General features: G+C 53.4%; 1 protein-coding gene across 2 annotated transcripts in view; it reads right to left on the bottom strand.

The window, feature by feature from the left end:
- Bmp7 (bone morphogenetic protein 7) overlaps nt 1–2051 on the bottom strand; it is a 128376-nt gene extending 126325 nt beyond the window's left edge. Inside the window, exon 1 of one of the 2 annotated variants that reach the window (XM_085696952.2) lies at nt 1087–2051. In XM_085696952.2, coding sequence (XP_085553078.1) covers nt 1087–1501 — 415 coding nt within the window. In that variant the 5' untranslated portion in view covers nt 1502–2051. The remainder of the gene's footprint in view (nt 1–1086) is intronic. The other variant, XM_048441209.3, reaches the window with a different exon arrangement.
- Between the last annotated feature and the right edge of the window lie 17342 nt (nt 2052–19393).

Raw genomic sequence — 19393 nt, 5'->3', positions numbered from 1 at the left:
GGCCTCCCTGAAACTCCAGGGTCTTTATCTGGAGCTGGAAGGATTATCGTGAGTCCCCTTCCGAGCCCCAGGTGCCCAGCGGGGGAGGGGTGGCCTTCAAACTTCATTATTTCCAAGTTGACACAGCGCCCGTGGTGTTTGGTATCTTGATTTGGGCTTTTCTCAGCAATTTCCACAAGCAGAATAAAAGCGGCTCAGGAAACAGCACTATCAGGGTGTGTTATCACCAAAATCAAATATTTGATGATCAACCCCACAGCGCACCGCCGGGGGTTAGTTTGAGCAAGTTAGACACACGTGAGCGCACTGATGCAGGGGAGCTATCCCGGACCAACTGCAACCCAGCCTCGCATCACTTGGTTGGCTGGGACTCCAGTAGGGAAGAGGATTCCCTAGCCACTTGGTGGCGGCCTCTGCTCCGAGGTCCCCAGCTACCCAATCGCCAAACCCCGTGGTTTGCGCGCCACACGTGATAAACGCTGAAAATGGATTCTGCCTGCCCGGGACCTATCATTAAATATTTAAAATAGAAAACTCGCAATGGCAACGTTCTTTCCCCGGCTCCAGACAAGAGCCCAAAGGTAGGGGGCCCTGCGACTGGAAGAGGAGCCCCGAGGAGCTCCGGGCGCGCACCGAGACAGGCGCACCGCAAGGGGACAGGTAGGTCTGGCCAAAGCAGGTAAGGGAAAAGATTGCTCCGGGTGCCAGAGCCAAGCTGGACTGGGAGAGGAGCAAAGGAAGGGCGGGAAGGCAGCTGGGCCCACAAGGGCCCTTTAAATCCAGGTAGCGCGGGCCGCTGTGGCCGGTTCAGCTCACATGACCCAGCCGGGCGCTTTGAACTAAGCCGCGGCCCGGCCAGCACCTCCCGCCCCAACCCGTGGCGGAGACCGCAAAGAGACTCAGGACCGATCCTTCCCTCCCGGTATCCTCCACAAACCCGCTGAGCCGGCAAGCCCTACCAGGGACGCACAGAGTTTAGGGTCCACTAAGAACCCGGTGCGAAAGTCTCTGGCGGGCACTGATGCTTTGCAAATGGAAGGTGGACTCGCTGGCTGGCTGAGATATACCCCTCCCACCGCCACTCACCGAGGTTTACGAAGCTCATGACCATGTCGGCGTCGGTGAGGAAGTGGCTGTCCTGCAAGCTGGCTAAAGGGGGACCCTGGGTACTGAAGACGGCCTTGTAGGGGTAGGAAAAGCCCTGGCCGTCGGGTCCGCTCTCCTCCACCGCCATGGCGTTGTACAGGTCCAACATGAACATGGGCGCCGAGTTATGCTTTCCCTGGAGGTGCGGGCGCGGGCGATGGGGCAAGCCCAAGATGGACAGGATCTCCCGCTGCATCTCCCGCCGCTCCTGACTGCGGAGGCGCCGGTGGATGAAGCTCGAGTGCACCTCGTTGTCCAGGCTGAAGTCGGCTAGGGCGGAGCGCAGCAAGAACAGAGGCGCCCAGAGAGCCACGAAGCTGTGTGGCGCCGCGGCGCGCAGCGAGCGCACGTGCATCGCGCCGGCTCTACTACGCGCGATCCGGGGCACCGGGGCCCGCGCCGCCCCAGGTGGCAGCGGAGGGGGCAGGGCAGCGGTCCACGACGCGAGGTCACTTGCTGCAGACGAGTTTCGCAGCGGCCTTGCCACACATGGCCACTCCCCGGCCGGCTGCGCTTTGCCCGGGACGCCCCTGTCTTCTGCTTAGCCCTGGCGCGGGGCCCCTCGGCCCGCACTCGCCGGGACGCACCGCAGGGTTAGCACAGCAGCTCCGGAGAGCTAGCGAAAGAGCGAGGAGGCGGGCCGGGATGGGAGGAGCAGCAGCTTTGCAGACCTTCGAGTCCGGAGAGCGAGTGCCGGGGAGGCGGCTGGGCGCCGGGCGAGCCCTCGCTCCCTCCTCTCGCTCGGGTAGCGCCCAGGCCTGCGGGCACCGGCGACAAACCCTCTTCCCGCGCCCAGAACAGGAGCCCCGGGTCGCTTCTCCAGCCCTGCGCGCCCCGGATTCCCCTCCAGCCGCCTCGGGAGCCCCGTAGTGGTGCGCGCTGGGGCCGGGTAGGAGAAGGGGGAGGAGGAGCGGGAGGACCGACCTCCCCGCCCCTCCCGCTCCCGCGGCCTCCCACCTGCGCCCGGCCCCGCCCTCCCCAAGCCCGGCCCAATGGCTTCATTCATTCCTCCCAGGGCGCTCTACAAATATTTACCGAGTGCCCACCATGTGTCCGGTACCTGGTCGGACGCTGCAGGGGTGCGGAGAAAGGAATCCGAGGCAGCCCTGCCCTCTCGGGACTCGCACTTGGAGGTGACCAAAGTGAGACCTGTAGCACCTTCGGGCTGTGGTGAAAAGTACCGGGGAGGGAGCGCGGGAATCCAAGCAGGCTCCCCGGAGGTGGCCATCCTTGGACCTGACTCGTCTCTCTTTCCTCCCCGGAGGTGGCCATCCTTGACCTGGCTCGTCTCTCTTTTCTCCCAAATACTCCATTTGCTCCCGTCATGCAGACCCCCACTGCACACTCACTGGGCTGCCAGCTCTGTTGCCCTGGCCATCCTCCTCAGGGGACGTTCTCTCCCCGCCCTTCCCCCCTCAGGTGCCACTTCCTCTGGGAACCTTCCAGGACTGGCAGAGATAATGTGGAGATAAGGTTGTTTCCTCCTACGGACAGTACTTTTTATTTTCTGCACTTCGCGCCCCGGAACGCGCGCGCGCGCACACACACACACACACACACACACACACACACACACCGAATCTTTACACAGTCTGGGGTCTCCCCCAGCCCCCATCCCATCCTCCAAGTCCAGCACCCTGAGCGTTCAGATTTGGTTTCTAGGCTTTTTTACCCTAGTATTTTGAACCCAGAACCAGGGTAATCCCTGATGTTGCAACTCTGTTGAGTGCATAAGCCAAATTTGGGACTAGAGAGTGCTCCCACCCTCTCCTTGGGGAGGAGGGGTTCCACCCACCCCTTATCGTGACGTCCTGACACAAGCCCCTTAGTCCCTCACAGTCAGACACTACCTCCCAGCCCCAGGCAAGCCTGAGGAGTAGGCAGCTAGTCTTTGTACCCAAATTCATGGCCCGGGGGCTGTTCAGGAGACCTCCCAACTGCATTTTCCTGTTCCCAAAGGATCAGCCACCCTCTCCTCACACCAGGCAAGGCCCCCTACACTCGACCTCTGGGGCTTTCAGTGAATTGCTGCTCTTTGCCACCTCAGTTTCCTCATCGTAAAAAACAGGAGCAGAACAGCTTTTGCCCAGAGTGACAGGGGGCTCTGTGGAATGGCAGACTACCCTGCTCTCCCGAGGGTGGGCTTGAGAGGACCCACAGAAGTCTAAGATTAAGAGTGATTTGGCATTGGACATTGGGTAGGGGCCCCTGTTGGAGTCCTAGGGTGAGAAGCGACAGCCTGGTGAGAACCCTCTTAGAACAGAGGAGACTCCTTGTGGGGATTTTGGACAATGTGGCTTCCTGAGGCCTGCGGGATTTTAGACAATTTAACAGGCCCCCAGGTCTTATGTCCCCAGTACTGAGTCCCTAGCCAGTAGATACCCCGAGAGGTCCCTCCCTGGACCTGCTTTGCCTTGTGAACTGAGGCTATGCTGGCTGCGAGCTGGTGCAACACCTCTGGTCACCATGTTGCAAGTTCTTGATAATGAATAAACAAAAGGGCCCTACTTTCACTTCAGAATACCCTGTGACAGCCTGGATGCCACAGATAGGGCCAGGGAGGGAGCCAGCATGGTGACCTCCATGACGAACTGGTTCTCAGGCCTCTGGAAACAACAGGGACCCACAGTAAGGTCTGGAAACCGGAAAGGAGCGTCCCTTTCCTTCTCTCAAGAAAGCCCCAAAGTCAGGCGGAGGAGGCACCCAAAAGAGTAGAGATAGGACATCTGGCTGGCCTTTGGGTAGAGAAGGACATCTGACCTATGAGCTGCAGGCAGGTGACAGGAAAGCCACTGCATCCACTGTCCAAAGCACAACACACAAGCAAGACCCCAGGTTACTCCAGTCCCCATAAAGAGGGTGGGCCACCCAGGTGAGGTGAGAGGTGAGACACAACTCCCGAAGGAGAGACTTTCCTGGCAGAGGCATCAAGAAGAGGAGCCCAACCAGCCATGCCCACAGAGCAGAAAGGAGAGCGAGGCTTAGCCGCAGTCACGGCCCCACAGGCACCATGCCGATCCCAACATCAGCTTCAATGCAGGAAATGGCCTCCTTCCAAAGTCTAGAATGACATCAAGTGAAGATGCACTGCTCTAGGAAGCCAATCCTTAGCTCCATCTTTAGGAACATCTCCCTAGCAAGCTCGTAGAGGGAATCAGGGCAGGTCTGGGTGCTGCCAGTTTGCATAGGGAAAACATTCTTGTGAGGGATTCCTCTGGACTCTTCCACCAGAAAAGGCATCAACGAAGGGTCCGAGCATGTGTCCTGTTGGTATCTCCCTGAGGACCCCCTTCCCAAGACACAAAGCGAATGTCTGCTCACCAAGTACCTGTTGGGTGGGTGGACCATACATAACCCAGATGGCCATTGTCTCAGGGGTGGCCCATGAAAGGCTGCTCCTCACCCAGGTCCCTGCCTCCCAAAGGCCACCTTTTCTCATCCCTCCACTCTGGAGATAAGATTCCCTCTGAACTCCAATCACCCTAGTCAGGATTATCTCTCAGTCAAACCCTGGAGAGGGGAGGGCTCTCTCTGTGCTTCTTCCTCCTCCCAGAGGGCTCCCCAAGACCTCAGCAGACCCCAGCTAGCTTCCTGGGTGATGGAGCAAGCAATCAGGACAGAAGTATCCCTTGAGCACCCAGGCCATCCAGGAAAGTCTTCAGGAATGCTTAGGGACAGCCTTATGGGGAGGAAGTGACAGCCTGGGTTCAGTGACAGTGAAACTGCCAGGCCCTGCCTTAGTTTTCCAGTCTATAAAATGGGGGACTAGGAGCTTGTAACTCCCGAGGTTGCTTGAAGATTCATGAGTGCCCCTCAGGCAAAGGAATCTGCCAGGTGCCTGGGGTACAGAAGACATCCTTGTTAAAAGTTAGTGGCCATCTAGTAAGTCTGAAACCCACCGAGAGGAAGCTCCTGGAGGTTAAAATGAGCAGAACTTTTCCAGGGTGGCCTGCACAGAGGATTGAGAGAGGCCTGAGCGAAGAGCAACGGTGGGAGAGGAAAGGAGGCCCAGCCAGTGTTAAGCCTCATGAATCCCGGTCTCCTGCCAGCTTCTTATTGTCCCCCCAGCCCCCACCCCAGGCCAGCCTGGGCCAGGGGACTTCCTGAGCAGTCAGGCCCTGACCCACACCAGCCCCACCCCCACCCGGCCTGGGCACCCAGCACAGGCTCCAGAATGTAATGTGATCCCTACAGACTGCTCCACACCTGGGCCACCTGGGCCTGGAATGGAGGGGTGTCACTGTGTCTGGAGGCTGCTTCCTCCAGCCAGTCTCCCAGTGCTGGGCAAGAGTTCTGTTTGCATGTCAGTCACACCCTACAGAGGTGATTTTGATCCCAACAGCATATGTCTCCAAGGCTATAAAAAAAAGAAAAAAGAAAAGAATTCTGCTGATGTATACATTGCAGAGCAAGGTGGGACCTCATCTTCAACTGCAGAGTCTAATTCCATCTGCCTGGAGAGCGGGAACTGAGCCAACCTAGGGGTACCTTGCACGGCTAAGGCCTCCAGTCAGTTCTCTCTGCCCCCACCCAAGCTGGTCAAGGCCAGATGACCTAGATCTCAGACGGGGATCAAAAGCAAGCTCTCTCCACCCTTCCACCCCCACAAACCTGCTCGCTCGCTCTCTCTCTCTCTCTCTCTCTCTCTCTCACACGCACGCACGCGCACACGCACACTCCTGTGTGCCTAGAGCACCACCCCACAGGGGAACTTATTTCTGCACGTCTGCCATGCCTTTCTTCCTGGCAAACTTTTCTCTGCAGCAGCAGCAGCAACTTCTGCATCCACGCCTCCTGCGTGTTCTTTGCAGACTTAAACCGGAACAAAAAAACTGGGCATCCACCCATCAGTCCATCTTGGCACTACACTTAATGGCCAAGAGACCCCAGTTCTGGGGACAATGAGGCAAGAGGATTGCTTGATTGAGGCCAGGCTGGGCTACACAGAGCTTATAGCCAGAAAGAAGGAAAGTGGGCTGGGAAGAGAGCTCAGTCAGGAAAGTACTTCCCTCTCAAGCCTAAGGAGAGCAATCCCCAGCATTTACACAGGAGGACCCTCGCTGCTCACTGCTCAGCCCGACAACCTAGCCCGTCTGTGAACTCCAGCTACCTTTGGGAACCCTGACAGACACAGAGTGGATAGCTCCTGAGGGATGTACCTGAGCTTGGCCTTTGGCCTTTACACATAAATGCAATTACCACACGGGGGGGAGAAAAGAAGAAAATAAGGAAAAAAGAAATAAAAAAAGGAAGAAAGAAAAAAAAAAGAATGGGAGAGGAGTGAAAAACATCCCAATGACCCATACGTCGTGGGGTCACACTGCCAGACAGACCGCACCACCATCATACACACAGGAGCTGTGATGATTTCTAGGGTTTGGTAAGCAATGGGCCGCCGCAATGTGGGGGGTGGGGTAGGAGGGTACTTAGTTTTGACCATCATGGCTGTCCTGCCTTCCTTTGGAGAAAGACCAGTTTGGCAATGGGCACTTTAGAGGGAGCCCTTTCAGAAGGTGACAGGGAACCCCTGACCCACAGGACACATTTGCCCCAGGGAGGCACCTGTTAAGATGACAGTGCCTCATGCTTCAGTCTCCACATGCAACAGAAGACTGAGAGTCCAAGAAAGGCTGTCTCAAGGTCCAGCCAGTCAGTGGTGGATCAGGATCCAGAGACACACTGGGGGCGGGCCTAGGCACGCTGCCAGGACTTTAGAGATAGAACTCACTCCATCCGCAAGCACCATTTCTGGTGGTGGGGTGCTGGAATCTGCCAGTGTGCAGGCTGAATGCAGCTCTTACGTGCGGGCCGGGCAAGCAGTTGGACTCTGCCCCATACCGTTCCCAGGCTTGGCAGCTGCTACTGTCTGTGGATTCTCCACGGATGACCAAACACTCTCCTGAGTGATGGCTAAGGCACCGAGGCTGCAGACCGAAAATCGCATGCCTGGCGGTTAGTACGCCCACCAGTTAACGGCCCACCTCTCCCAACCACCTGTACCGTGGTTCCTGTTGATGTACTCAGTCTACTCACCAGAAGGGAGAGCTCAGCTCAGCTGCGAGGAACCTGCCCAATGCTGTCAATCAGAGCTCTAATGCAGGCTGTCTATCTAGTCTTAAACACTGCGGCATCCCAGAACAGGGACTTGCCCCATGCATCTCCAAGTACTGGCCTTGCCCATAGGAGTGCCCATCATTGTAGCATCATGCCACAGCATCTCTGGATCTGTTTTTTTCTGTTTCCCTTAAAGCAGAAGCAATGTATCCCAGTGCCACAGCAAGTACCAAGAAACCAGCATAAGCCCCACTGGGCCAGAGGATGCTTGCACCCTCACTGGCTTCCAGGAAGGAAGCTGTGAACACACAGGCTGGGACGAGTAACCTTTAGACCGTAAGGAGAGAAGGAGCCAGGACGAGCTGGGGGCATCAAAACTATCCCAAACTTGACTCCTAAGTCACCAGACAGCTCTGAACTCTAAGGAAAACTGGGACCAAGTTTACATATGACAATTCTCATGTTTATTTGCCGACAAGTACATTGTTTTTGAATTGTTTTATTACATTTACTTATTTTACGCACACACACATATAACCACATGTGCCATGCATGCATGAAGAGGCAGGAGGGCAGCTTGCAGTAGTCGATCGATCCTCTTCTACCACGTTTATTACACGGCCATCAGACTCCACGGCTAGTGCCATTACTCGCCATTACTCGCCGAGTCTGCTCACCACCCTCCAATTTGGTTTTGAGTTTTGGACCAAAAAAAAAAATGATTCAGGGAGCTGTTTCTGGGGGTCCAGCTTGCCCTGGTCTCATGGAAGGGACTACTAGGTTTGGGTCAGAATTTCCCAGCTTAAGCCATTGTGTGAGGAGCTCTTCCTCAGTAGCAAAACCCTGGAAATCTGGGTTTCAGCGTCTTAGTATGGCTCTGATTCAGGAACCTTTGCCAAGCTGGGCTTAGAATCTGCACTTGGGCATGCAGTCACCACCTGACACAGGAGTCGCTCTGGGAGATGGGTCAGTGGGTTAAAACTGCCTGCTGTGTAAGCGAGAGAGACATAGTTCAAACCCCAGCACCCTCGCAGAAAGCTGGCACTGTGGAGGAGTGGAGACAGGAGGATTCCTGGGACTTGCTGGCTGCCAGCCTGGCTCCAGGTTCAGTGAGAGACCCTGCTTCAGGGTTATAAGATGGAGAACGATAGACCTACGTCTCTCTCACACACACACAGGTGCGTGATCACGCTTGTGCACACACACAGAGACACACAGGCACAGAAACGGTGTGATCGCTGCTCACTCTGTGGGTTTTGTTATCCTCCCCTAAGCCTATTTTAACTACCTCAGTCCTGACTCATGGGAGAAAGCCAATACGGGGAGATTAGCAGTTCCGGGAGGGTCTTAAACTGGATGCAAAGCCTCCTAAGAACTAGATTAAGGGCACAGCTTCCCGTGTCAAAGGACCGAACTCCCGTTCTAACCATACGTGGGGTTGTTGGCTTTCCCATCCCACAGATGAGGCAGAAAGACAGCGTGTGGCCGTGAGCAGTGGCCAGCACTGGAGTCCAGGAGCACCAGCTACTGAAAGTCCTGTTTCAGTGGGCAGTCCCTACCATGGAGCCAGAACAAGGTGCAAATCCCACCATGACCATGGTTCTAACCATTGCTTACAACTGTCAGATTTGGCAAATTAAAATCAAGATTTGGGGAGATGGGATTTTTCTTCATTCATATTTTCCACCACCCAAAATATGTAGTTTGTTGTCCATTACCTTCTTCCCTCTGTGGAAATATGGGCAGTAGGGTGGGGCTGCAGAGATGGTGCAGCAGTTCACAGCAGGTTCTGCTCTTGTAGAGTTTGGTTCCTAGCACCCATGTGGAGTCATTCATAACCTCCATTGACTCCAGCTCCAGGATCTCTGACTCCTTCTCCTGGCCTCCAAGGGGACTGCACTCAGGTACACATACCCCCACAGAGACACAGACACACAGACACACACACACACACACAGAGAGAGAGAGAGAGAGAGAGAGAGAGAGAAACATGCACACATGCACACACATTTAAAAATAAAGCATTTTAAGATGTGGGCATTGGTTCTGTTCTGATCTGTTCACATGTCTGACGGTCAGAATGGTATCTGAAATGCACATGGTGCTCATTGATGAGTGAATGAATGAATGGATGGACGGACAGATGGACAGACGGACGGATGATGGACAGACGGACGGACGATGGACAGACGGATGGATGAGCAAGCTTTCAGAGAGAACTGTGGTCTGGCTGGAATGACACCTGACTCAGAATCTGGAGCCAGAACTCAGTCACCTGCCAGGTGACAATAGACATGCCTCTGGTCCCCCTCCTTCAGCAGCACTCAGCTGACAAGCCCTTATCTTGGACTACCAGGTGACAGAAGATTCTAGATGGAGCCCTCACTCAGCAACAGCAGTTTTCTCCATACTTCCTGCACAGGTCATGTCCCACAACTGTGCCCAGGGACACAGCCCTGGGCTGTCCCGACTGTGAGAGTGAGGCTGCTCACCCCAGCATTTCTGCAGACAGGCTGCACTGCCCGCCGTGAAAGCAGAACCAGGGAACACAGTAGAAACAGCAGCTGTCAGCGATGAGCTCCTGGCATGACCCTCATCACCTCTGAACTTCTCACTTATCCAAACAGACACCGTTTGTGTACTCTACCTGGGAGGAAACTGAGGCTCAGAAAAGCTTAAGCAATCTGCTCGAGGCTACAAACTGTGAACCCAGCCAACCTAAGTGAAGCCCCAGCCGTTTTTTTTTTTTTAGATCATCAGTTTCTTTGTGATAGCGCCACCTACTGTGGACGTGTGAAATGACTGTGTGAAATCCTGCAGGCGAGGAGGGCCTGACTATAAATGGACCCCACCAACACCCACCCATACCTCTTCAGCCAGAGACAACCAGGCCAGAGCAAGTCCCATGCCAGTCACCATCCAAGTTGGTCAGAGTAGCAAAGGAGTCCTCTTTAAGCATGGCAACTATGTATACTTCTCAAATTACTCCTCTCAGTGAAAACTATGGGATCCTCATCAGGGAAGCTATAGCAGTCAGAACCAGCATGGCCTGGATCAGTGGGAAGCCAGCAGGTGTCACAGTGGGGCCCAGGACTGTGTGTGAGGTGATGAGCGCCCTATACTTTAGTATCACCACAATGATGGTGAGAATGATGACCTGCAGACTCACACGGCGCTCACGCTGGCCAACGGTACCCAACGCTCTCTGCATTCTTCTCCATTCACTGATGCATTGGTGTGTTTGCGTCAATTTCCTACAGCAGCAGCAGTGGAGAGACATCCGATGGCCGTTATGTTTTAACTGGGGGAGAGAAAAGAGGAACAGGAGTGAGTGACAAGACCCAATGTGGTGGCACGCATCTTTAATCCTAGCACTCGTGAGGCAGAGGCAGGCTGGTCTCTGTTAGCTCAAGGCCAGCCTGGGCTATAGCTGTATAGCGAGTCCCAGGACAGCCAGCCAGAGCTATACAGAGAGATCGGCTCTCAACCCCCACTTCCTTTAAAAAGCAGTGACAGGTAAGAGTCAAGCAAGGAATTGAGAGCAAAGCAGGGGGAGGCTCTTGGAGGCAGGACTTCTGGAAAGTCAGGCCTGATATAAAGGGGGAAGGGAATTGTTGGTTCAGGGAACAGCAGGTGAAAGTGAGCACAAGAGTTAATGAGCTAATTGACCCAGACTCATGGTCACCCAGCGGATCACAAGCCCTGGTCCAGCCCCTTCCATTTGTCTACATTCTCCTGCCTTGCTCACCTGGTGGCTGGAATCGGTTAGGCCCGACTTCCTGCTGCCAGAAGAACTCAGCACCGACCCCTGCCAACTCCTTCCCCAGGGACAGAGTCTACACAGTGCACTATTGGGTCCTCACCGGCTACTCCTGGCCAAAGAGGTAGCCAGACCCCTCCCCAGGCTGCTCTCTGCCCCAGTCTGCTCCCGGGGGTGGGGGTGGGCTGTCTATCCATCCACAAGCACCCAGAGCCAGAAGCTGGCATGGTGCCAGATACCAAAGAGTTTGTCACATCAGACCCTTTCCTGCTGTGGCTGCTAAACTGTCACACACCGAGGAAGGACAGAAGTTAGCCTCACCCAGTGGAAGTGGTAGAAGTCGGTGGCTTCCTGTGGCCCTCAGTGTCTCTGGCACTGTGGCCTTGATTTCGTTTTGATGGGGTAAAACCCTTTGATTCTGAAATGCCATGTGGGAATTTTCTGGGGAGAGCAGGGCAGGGGAAGCGGGGGGAGGGACAGAAAAACAAAAGACTGATTTTCGGGGCTTCAAAAGCCTTGTTATAACCAGAAAATTTAATTTCCAGACATTTGGTTCTTTTATTCTCATCTTTGAAGAAAGCAGGGGATCAGCAGAGGGCGGCTGTCCCGCGCCCCAGGCTCGGTGCATGCTGGAGGCATCTGGGCCTCAGACACCCTGGTCTTGGAATGGAGGAGTAAACAAAGTTGAGCAGATAAAACTGGCCTGTGGTGGAGGAGCGGGCCTGCTTCCCAGCAGGGTTTTTATAGATAAAACAACATGACCAGACTCAGAAGACACGCCGTGAAAAGAACCCCGTGTGAGCACCAAAGTCCCTGCTCAGGAGCAAGCTGCACCCAGCAAGGACAGGACCAAGATTTCAGAGGTGTGTGTGTCTGCCTTCGGGCTGCCACCTGGGAGCCTCTGGAGCTTCTGGGTTTGGGTCCTTTGCTTGAGGCAGGGTCTCACTGTGGAACCTAGCTAGTCTTCGACTCATGGCAATCCTCCTGTCTCAACCTTCCTGGTGAGTTTCATGTTACATGTTTGGCCTTCACCATGAGTCAGTCCATCATCAAGAGAAAAGAACTTTTTCTCCTGTAAGGTTAGGAAGTGTCTAGAAACGTCAGTGGGCTTGAAGAATCTCTGTCTTTAACTGTGGGAAAAGGGGTGTTGTGTTTCTCAAATGGTTTGGGGTGTTTTGAGGAGTAGGAACAGAACCCAGGGTTTCAAACATCCTGATCAAGTGAACCTCCACTAAGTCTCGCCCCTCGGTGGGAGCTTCTAGACAGATACTCCACCACTGAGCCATGCTCTCAGGCCCTTGGTGGGGTTTCTAGGCAGGTACCCCACCACGGAGCCATGCCCTCAGTCTAGGTCTATGTGAGGGGATGGGCGCACGGATGCAGGAACCCAAGCAGGCCAGAAGAGGGCAGCAGATTCCCTGGAGCTGGTGTTACAGGCAGTTGTATGCTGTCTGACATGGGCGCTGGGAACCAAACTCTGGTCCTCCAAAAGATCAGCACATGCTCTTAACCCCTGAGCATCTCTCCAGCTCTCTCCATGGGCTTGAATCTCTTTTCCTAGAGCCCATCCACCCTGGTAGGACAAACATTTATTGAGTACCACGGTGTGACTAACACTTTCCGAGAGTCTGGGAGAGTATGACAGACATAGAGTCCTGACACAGAGACCTCTTACCCAGTGACATAGGGCAGAGTTTCAGAGGGCCGGGGACACCTCAACAGCATCAGCCAGGAAATGCTGCTGGAGGAGAGAAATCTGAGTAGAGAAATCATACTATTGGGCAGAAGTGTGATCTAGATCAAGAAAATGGCACGCTCAAAGGTCCTGGGGCAGAATGTGTGTGTGTGTGTGTGTGTGTGTGTGTGTGTGTGTGTGTGTATGTGTGCTTACATAGCAACCAGAGGGTCCCAGTGACTGGGACACCAAGATGGGGAATTAAAATCCTAACTCCAAAGATACACCATGGAGGAGTTGCAGGCCATGGATCCCCCAGATTCTAAGGCAGGTCCTGACCAGTCCCACCTCCTGGCATTCCTGCGACCTCCCTCACATTCAACTACAAGCGGAACCCGTGACTCACTCCTAGCCAATGGCCTGGTGGCTTTTCTGTGATTGCACCTAGCTATAACTATCTTCTGTGTGGCTGTGCTGGTGACCCAATGACCAGGAGCTCAGGGTAGCCTCTGGCCCACAGTCAGCAAGGGACAGTGAACCTGTGCAACCATCTTCCTTAGCTGAGACCTCAGTAAGAATTTAGCCCTGGATGTGCCCTGATGACCCTATAGAAGAGCCATGGAGTCACATCCAAGCCCACCCTAGACCCCACAGGGTCTATGACAACTTTGTTACATAACTGTAGATAGGAGTGAGGACTCTAGAAACGTGTGGAGGACCCAGGAAAGCACATAGCAAGAACCCCAAGGAGATTGTGGAGAGCCTGGAGCAGTGGAAGGCACGGGAGCTTCAGGGTGGCGGTGGCGTTACGTTAGACCTGGTGTTGTTAGAGGCAGCCATGATTGGAGCTGGAGTCTGTATTCCTGAGGGTGGAGCTCAAGGTTCTCAGATGGATCAGATCACATGCATCAGGGATGAGGACAGGGAAGTGCTACGGCTTGTAGCCTGAGCAATGGTTTGGGTGGAGGCCTAGGAGTGGGTAGGGACATCATCAAGAGCCGTGTTCACCAACGCCAAGCATGGTGGCTCAAGTCTGTAATCCCAGCACGTTAGGAGGCTGAGGCAAAATGACTCATGAGTTTGCTACATAGTAAGTTCCAAGGTAACCTGGGATGTAGAGTAAGAACCAATCTCAAAACAACAGTAAAAAGTGTCCAATTCACCAGGTTTAGGAGCTATGACCTAAAAGGTTGAGATATTTGGCTATGGGGCCTACAGGCAGCATGTCTTCACCACCAGACACAGGTGCCCTCTGAGAACCCTGGGGAGGGAGACTGAGGCACCAGTATGGTCTCAGGAGTTCCTTGGAAGCCACCAGGAATCTGTTGAAGCCACCTCCCCAATGCGCCCTCCTCAGTGCTTCCTGCTCACACTCTAACTTAACCCTTTAAGGTCAGGAGAGGAGGCCAGAGCTCTAGACATTGAGAGGAGGGAGGGAGACTGGATTATCTCTCTTGCTGGAAATAAATTCTCTCTCAGATGTTTCTTCCATTTGTCCGAGTTGGTCACACAGCCACCCTAGCTGCAAGGGTCCAGGGAAGGGATGCTCCACGGGTAGATCAGTTGCTGTCTTGAGAAGCTCACTCTACTAGCACAGAACATTCTATCCTAAACCCCTACAAGCCTGTAACTGATGACAAGTGCACAAATGCACAGAGGGAGAGAAATGGGCACAATCCTGGCACACAGAAAAGAATACAGAAAACAAACAAAACAAAACAAAAAACCATGCATTTTTGTTAGGGTTTCTATTGCTGTGGTGAAACACCACAGCCAAGAGCAGCTTGGGGAGGAAAGGGTTTATTTTGCTTACACTACCACATCACTGTTCACCACTGAAGCCCGTCCTGGCAGGAACTCAAACAGGGCAGGAGCCTGAAGGCAGAAGCTGATACAGAGCCTACGGAGGGAGGCTGCTTACTGGCTTGCTCCTCATAACTTGCTCAGCCTGCTTTCTTATACCATCCAGAACCATCTGCCTAGAGGATGGCACCGTCCACAGTGAACTAGGTCCTCCCACATCAATCACTAACTAAAATGATATTGCACAGACCTGCCTATAGACTAAGCCTACAAAGGAATTTTCTCAATTGAGAGTCTTTCTTCCAAATGATTCTGGCCTGTGTCAAATTAACCAGAAAAGGGGTGGGGCAGTACACACGGACCTGGATGACCTTTTCCAGCTCCTTGTCTGGTTTCCCATCCACTCACTAAGTCAAAGGGGAAAAATCCGGCAATAAAATCTATCCCAGGGCCCAAGAGATGGCTCAGTGGGTAAAGTGCTTGCCACACAAGCATGAAGTCCTAGATTTAAATCCCCAGAACCCATGTGAAAGCACATGCAGTAGCGTTTGTAGTAGCATCGAGTCTACGTCCCAGCACTCCTACAGCAATAGGAATACTCACTCTATCAGTATCCTGGAGACAGGCTAATCCCCAGAGGCTCTCCAGCAGTGTGTGGGAAATCCTGTCTCTGATGAGGTGGAAGGCAACAGCTGCCATCTAAAGCTTTCTTTTGACCCGCATATGTATGTGACCACACTCATATGCAAGAACACACATATGTTCAGTAATAAAATAAATTCCATGCTAAAACACAGCACCTTACTATCCTACCCGTTCATTGACAGTCTTGAGTGACTGTCTCTGGCTGACTGTTAGCCCATCACTGGGCTCAGCATTTGAGTCAAGACTGCATTTGGCTGTGGCAGAGACCTCCCCATGGTGACTGACCAAACAAGAACATGATAGGTTTGAATGGGGGCTTTGTTTTTGTTTATGGTTTTCTCCCTCACGATACAGGAATTCTATAGGAAGGAAGTCCAATATAGCTAATGCAGGTTCTCAATCAGTATTGTAAGTGCCCCCTCTTCACAAGCTTCCTGCTCTGGTGTTCGTGGCCGGTGGTTCTGTGTAGGGAGCCACCTGGAGAAATCGCCATTATAAGATGGCGCAGGTGGTCCTGCAGCTTGGAGGTAAACAAGTCCTTATTTGATGTTGCCGCGTGGGGCTGAGCACCCTTTGCCTGCATTTGCGCAATTGAGCCTTGTCCCTGGCCAATCCCGAGGCCCCCCGGACACCAGCAGAATGGTATTCACCAATCAGGACAGTACCCGAGTCCCTCCACCCTATAGAAGCAGCTGCTGCTTGGCTTTCGCTCTCTCTCGCCTTCTCTCTCTCTCTCTCTCTCTCTCTCTCTCTCTCTCTCTCTCTCTGTCTCTCTCTCTCGCTCGCTTTTTTTCTCTCTTCTTGTTCTCTTTCGTCTCTTGTTCTCTCTTGCTTCCCGCTCTCCCTTCAACCAAGAGGCTCCAATAAGGTGTGATTTGAGAAGAATCCTCGACTTCGTGGTCGTTCTTCCTTGCTGGTCAAGGGGCGCGCCCCAGTTCTGTGGTACAGCTGCTCCAGTTCCAGGCGGCTCGTTGGCCTTCTAGGCAGAATGACTAGAAGAAGGAAAGGCAAGAAGCACAGCCAGCTGAGTCCGACCTGAACCTTCCTGATGTCGTCATACCTCATCCTCCCATTTCCTCAGCTAGCTCAGGACAGCTGCAAGGGAGTCTAGTGGAAAGGGGAGAGAGAATGAGAAACCAGCTGCTGCATCCACACATCCCAGGCTTAGACCATCCTCCAATATCCTCAGGAGGTAGAGTGAGCATATGTCACTACATCTGGACCCTACAAGCTGTGGGCTGAGAGTCAGATAAGGTGCCCATTATAGTTTAAGTAAGACATGTTACTGAAATGCAGTGTTCCTGGCGTATTATCTATGGTAACCTGGTTTGCTATGGCGGTAAGTGATATGATGGAGACCGCCCATGAGTCCCAGAATCTAAACCCTTGTAGAGCCTGACCCTCTAGAGAGAGTGCTCACCTTTGCCAAGTCCCTGCTGCTTGGAGTGTATTGGTGGACCAGCAGCAGAGACTCACCATGGGACTGAATGGCTTTGCCAGGCCACCCTGCTTTGTCCCACTCTCTATAGAATGTGCAGGCTCACCCTGAAGTAATGCATGGAGACTGAGGAGGAGGAGGACATGGGAATGCTGTGTCATACAGGGTGGGTCTCCATTATTGCCCCACAGGCAGTGTGCCCTAAGGAAGGAGCTTCTGAACCCTCCTGGGGAAGGAGCCAGGCTCATTAGTGCATCCAACACAGGAGGCTGAGGCAAGACAATCACGGGACTAGGGTTATCCTGGGTTCAAGGCTAGCCTGGGCAACTTAATAAGACTATCTTGCCGGGCAGTGGTGGCACATGCCTTTAATCCCAGCACTTGGGAGGCAGAGGCAGGTGAATCTCTGTGAATTCAAGGCCAGCCTGGTCTACAAGAGTTAGTTCCAGGACAGTTAGGGCTGTTACACAGAGAAACCCTGTCTCAAAAACAAAACAAAACAAAACAAAACAAAAAAACCAACCAACTAAACAAACAAAAAGACTGTCTCAAAATACAAACTAGAAAAAGGTCTGGGGCAGATTGCCCTGTCTCACTGCTGGGAGTCACACTGATCCTTCTTCAGGTGTCTGTTCTCTCTCTATCTCCAGTTCCAGGGATCCAACACCCTCCTCTGGTCTCTGAAGGCACTGCACACTTGTGGTGCTTACATATAATATACTTGCAGGCAAACCACTCATACACATAAAATAAAATAACAACAAAAATAAATTTAAGCCATAAAACAGAGACTCCCATTCTCTACCGCCCAGGGCAGTAGAGCTCCATGCTGGGGTTCTGAAAGGCCTGCTTGTTGGGGACTTTCAGTATGGGGGTTGGGGACACTGCCAGAGTAGAGCTCTCAGGCCGTGTGTCCTGCCTGGCTTCTGAACAGCCAGCCTAGAGTCACAGGGACTGCCTACACACGAGGGCCTATGTGCTCTAAATGACACCGGACAGTCAGCATGAGGGCAATAAGTACCCAGTTTCCAGGCAGCTCCAGGGGATTCTGAGGCCCTTAGCATCCTCCCAAGGTCTCTGCCTGGGTTTGGCTTAGTCTATACATTTTCTACTGAGGATCAGACATTGAAGCCAGAGACGGGGGAATGCTCAGCTGACTGCTTCCAAATCTGGGGCCCATCGGATCCACTTTCAGCTACAGAGACCAAACTGCAGCCAGGGAGACAATAAAAACAGACAAGCTTTTGTTCTGACTAAACTGTTTTTTAATGGTTCCTTCCAGGCCAAGCCTGTGGAAGTTTCAACAAGGCAGCCATTGAACCGCCCTGGAAGTGCCCAGTCGGGCAGAGCCAAGGCGCTGGGGAGGGCTGGGCCTTTGCTCCGCTGTGGTGGTCTGGCCGCAAGGGAGGCTGGCTCTTTTATTTGTCTGAGAAGAAAATGGGGGAAGGAGGGTGTCAGACAGGCAGGACTGACCCACAGTTCCCGTAATTACAGCCTTCAAAGGAGATCTTTCTCTTTCTCCTCTCTCCCCCCCCCCACTCACACACACACACACACACACACACACACACACACACACACACACACACACGTGCATTAGCGTTTGTGTGTGCACTGCTCCGTGCTATAGGATGTCTTCCAGGAGGGACATGGGTTTCCAGAGGTCAGTAGTGACTCTACTGATGGGGCAGGGCACAGCACCTGCTCATCATCCCGCAGACACCAGGGGAGCCGCAGTTCATAACCTTGGCTTTTCATCTGAAGGCCACTGTACCCCTTGGATTCAAACAGAATCCGGAAGAGACAAAACAGAGACAAATGCAAATGCTGAGAATAATCAAGAACTGATTTGCTGACTGACAGTCAAGGGCCCAGGCTGTGAAGCACTCCTGGCTGCTTCTAGTCAAATACCAGGGTGGATGAAAGCTTAGACCACACGGCCCCAGTTTTCCGGTCCAGGAACTGGCCCTTTATGTCTTAAGCATCTCCGGGATTTGATGGTGTTCCTGATGTGGGTCAGCTCAGCCAAACACTGGATCTCAGCGGCCATGTGTGTGATGTGCTCACAAGCAAGCTACCCCAGCCAGCCCAGGGGGGAACACACACAGCCTTGCTGGTATTCCGACCTCTGGCCACAAACGTGGCCGTGTAGGGCTCCATTGACGCAGGTGTTGGGCACAAGTGTGACTCACTTGTCTTGTAGATGAATAAGCTCATAGTCAAGTATCCAAAATGAGTCCCAAAGCCACATGAGTGAGATGCTAAGGCCAGCTGCATCTCAGCCACCTCCTGTTCTGCGCCATCCCTGGATCACTTGGAGTCTTTAGATAAAGTTGGCACATCATGCCGGGGCACAGAGGCAGCAACTGGCTCACAAGGAGTGGTAAAGGCCACTCTAGAGCTCAGCCAGGGAGGGCCACTTCCCAACCCAACAGAAACGGATGTCTTCTGGGGTAAGAAGGAATGTCCCCACGCAGTCTAAGGCTGGTCCCCAGTGGGCCACGCTTTCCTTCCTCCCTCCCTTCCATTTTCTCCCTCTCCACTTCCTTCCTTCCACCCTCCTACCTCCCTTCCTTAGTCTTCCTCTCCTTTCTTCCCTTTATTTTTTTAATTAAACAAGGATGGGATTCCTTTCCAGTGGCCGCATGGCGTGCAGTCTCCTGGCAACCTGAATTAGTGTGCCTGCCTGCCCCCTTAGCTATGCAGGGCATGACTATTTAAGTCGCTTGGAGCAACTCTGTGGCAAATGAAGCTTCCACCAAATGCCTCTCATAGTTTCCCTTTCTCTGGTAAGGACTCTGCTCAGAGTCATCCTCCCTTTTCCTCGTGGACAACATTGAGTGACGCAGCTCTCTTTATTCATTTGCTTGGT

This window comes from Myodes glareolus, chromosome 10 (assembly GCF_982192425.1).
Source record: "Myodes glareolus chromosome 10, mMyoGla1.1, whole genome shotgun sequence".
In the NCBI taxonomy this organism is placed as follows: Eukaryota; Metazoa; Chordata; class Mammalia; order Rodentia; family Cricetidae; genus Myodes; species Myodes glareolus.
Note: the sequence above shows the minus strand (reverse complement) of the source record. Positions and strands in the feature narration are given on the sequence as shown.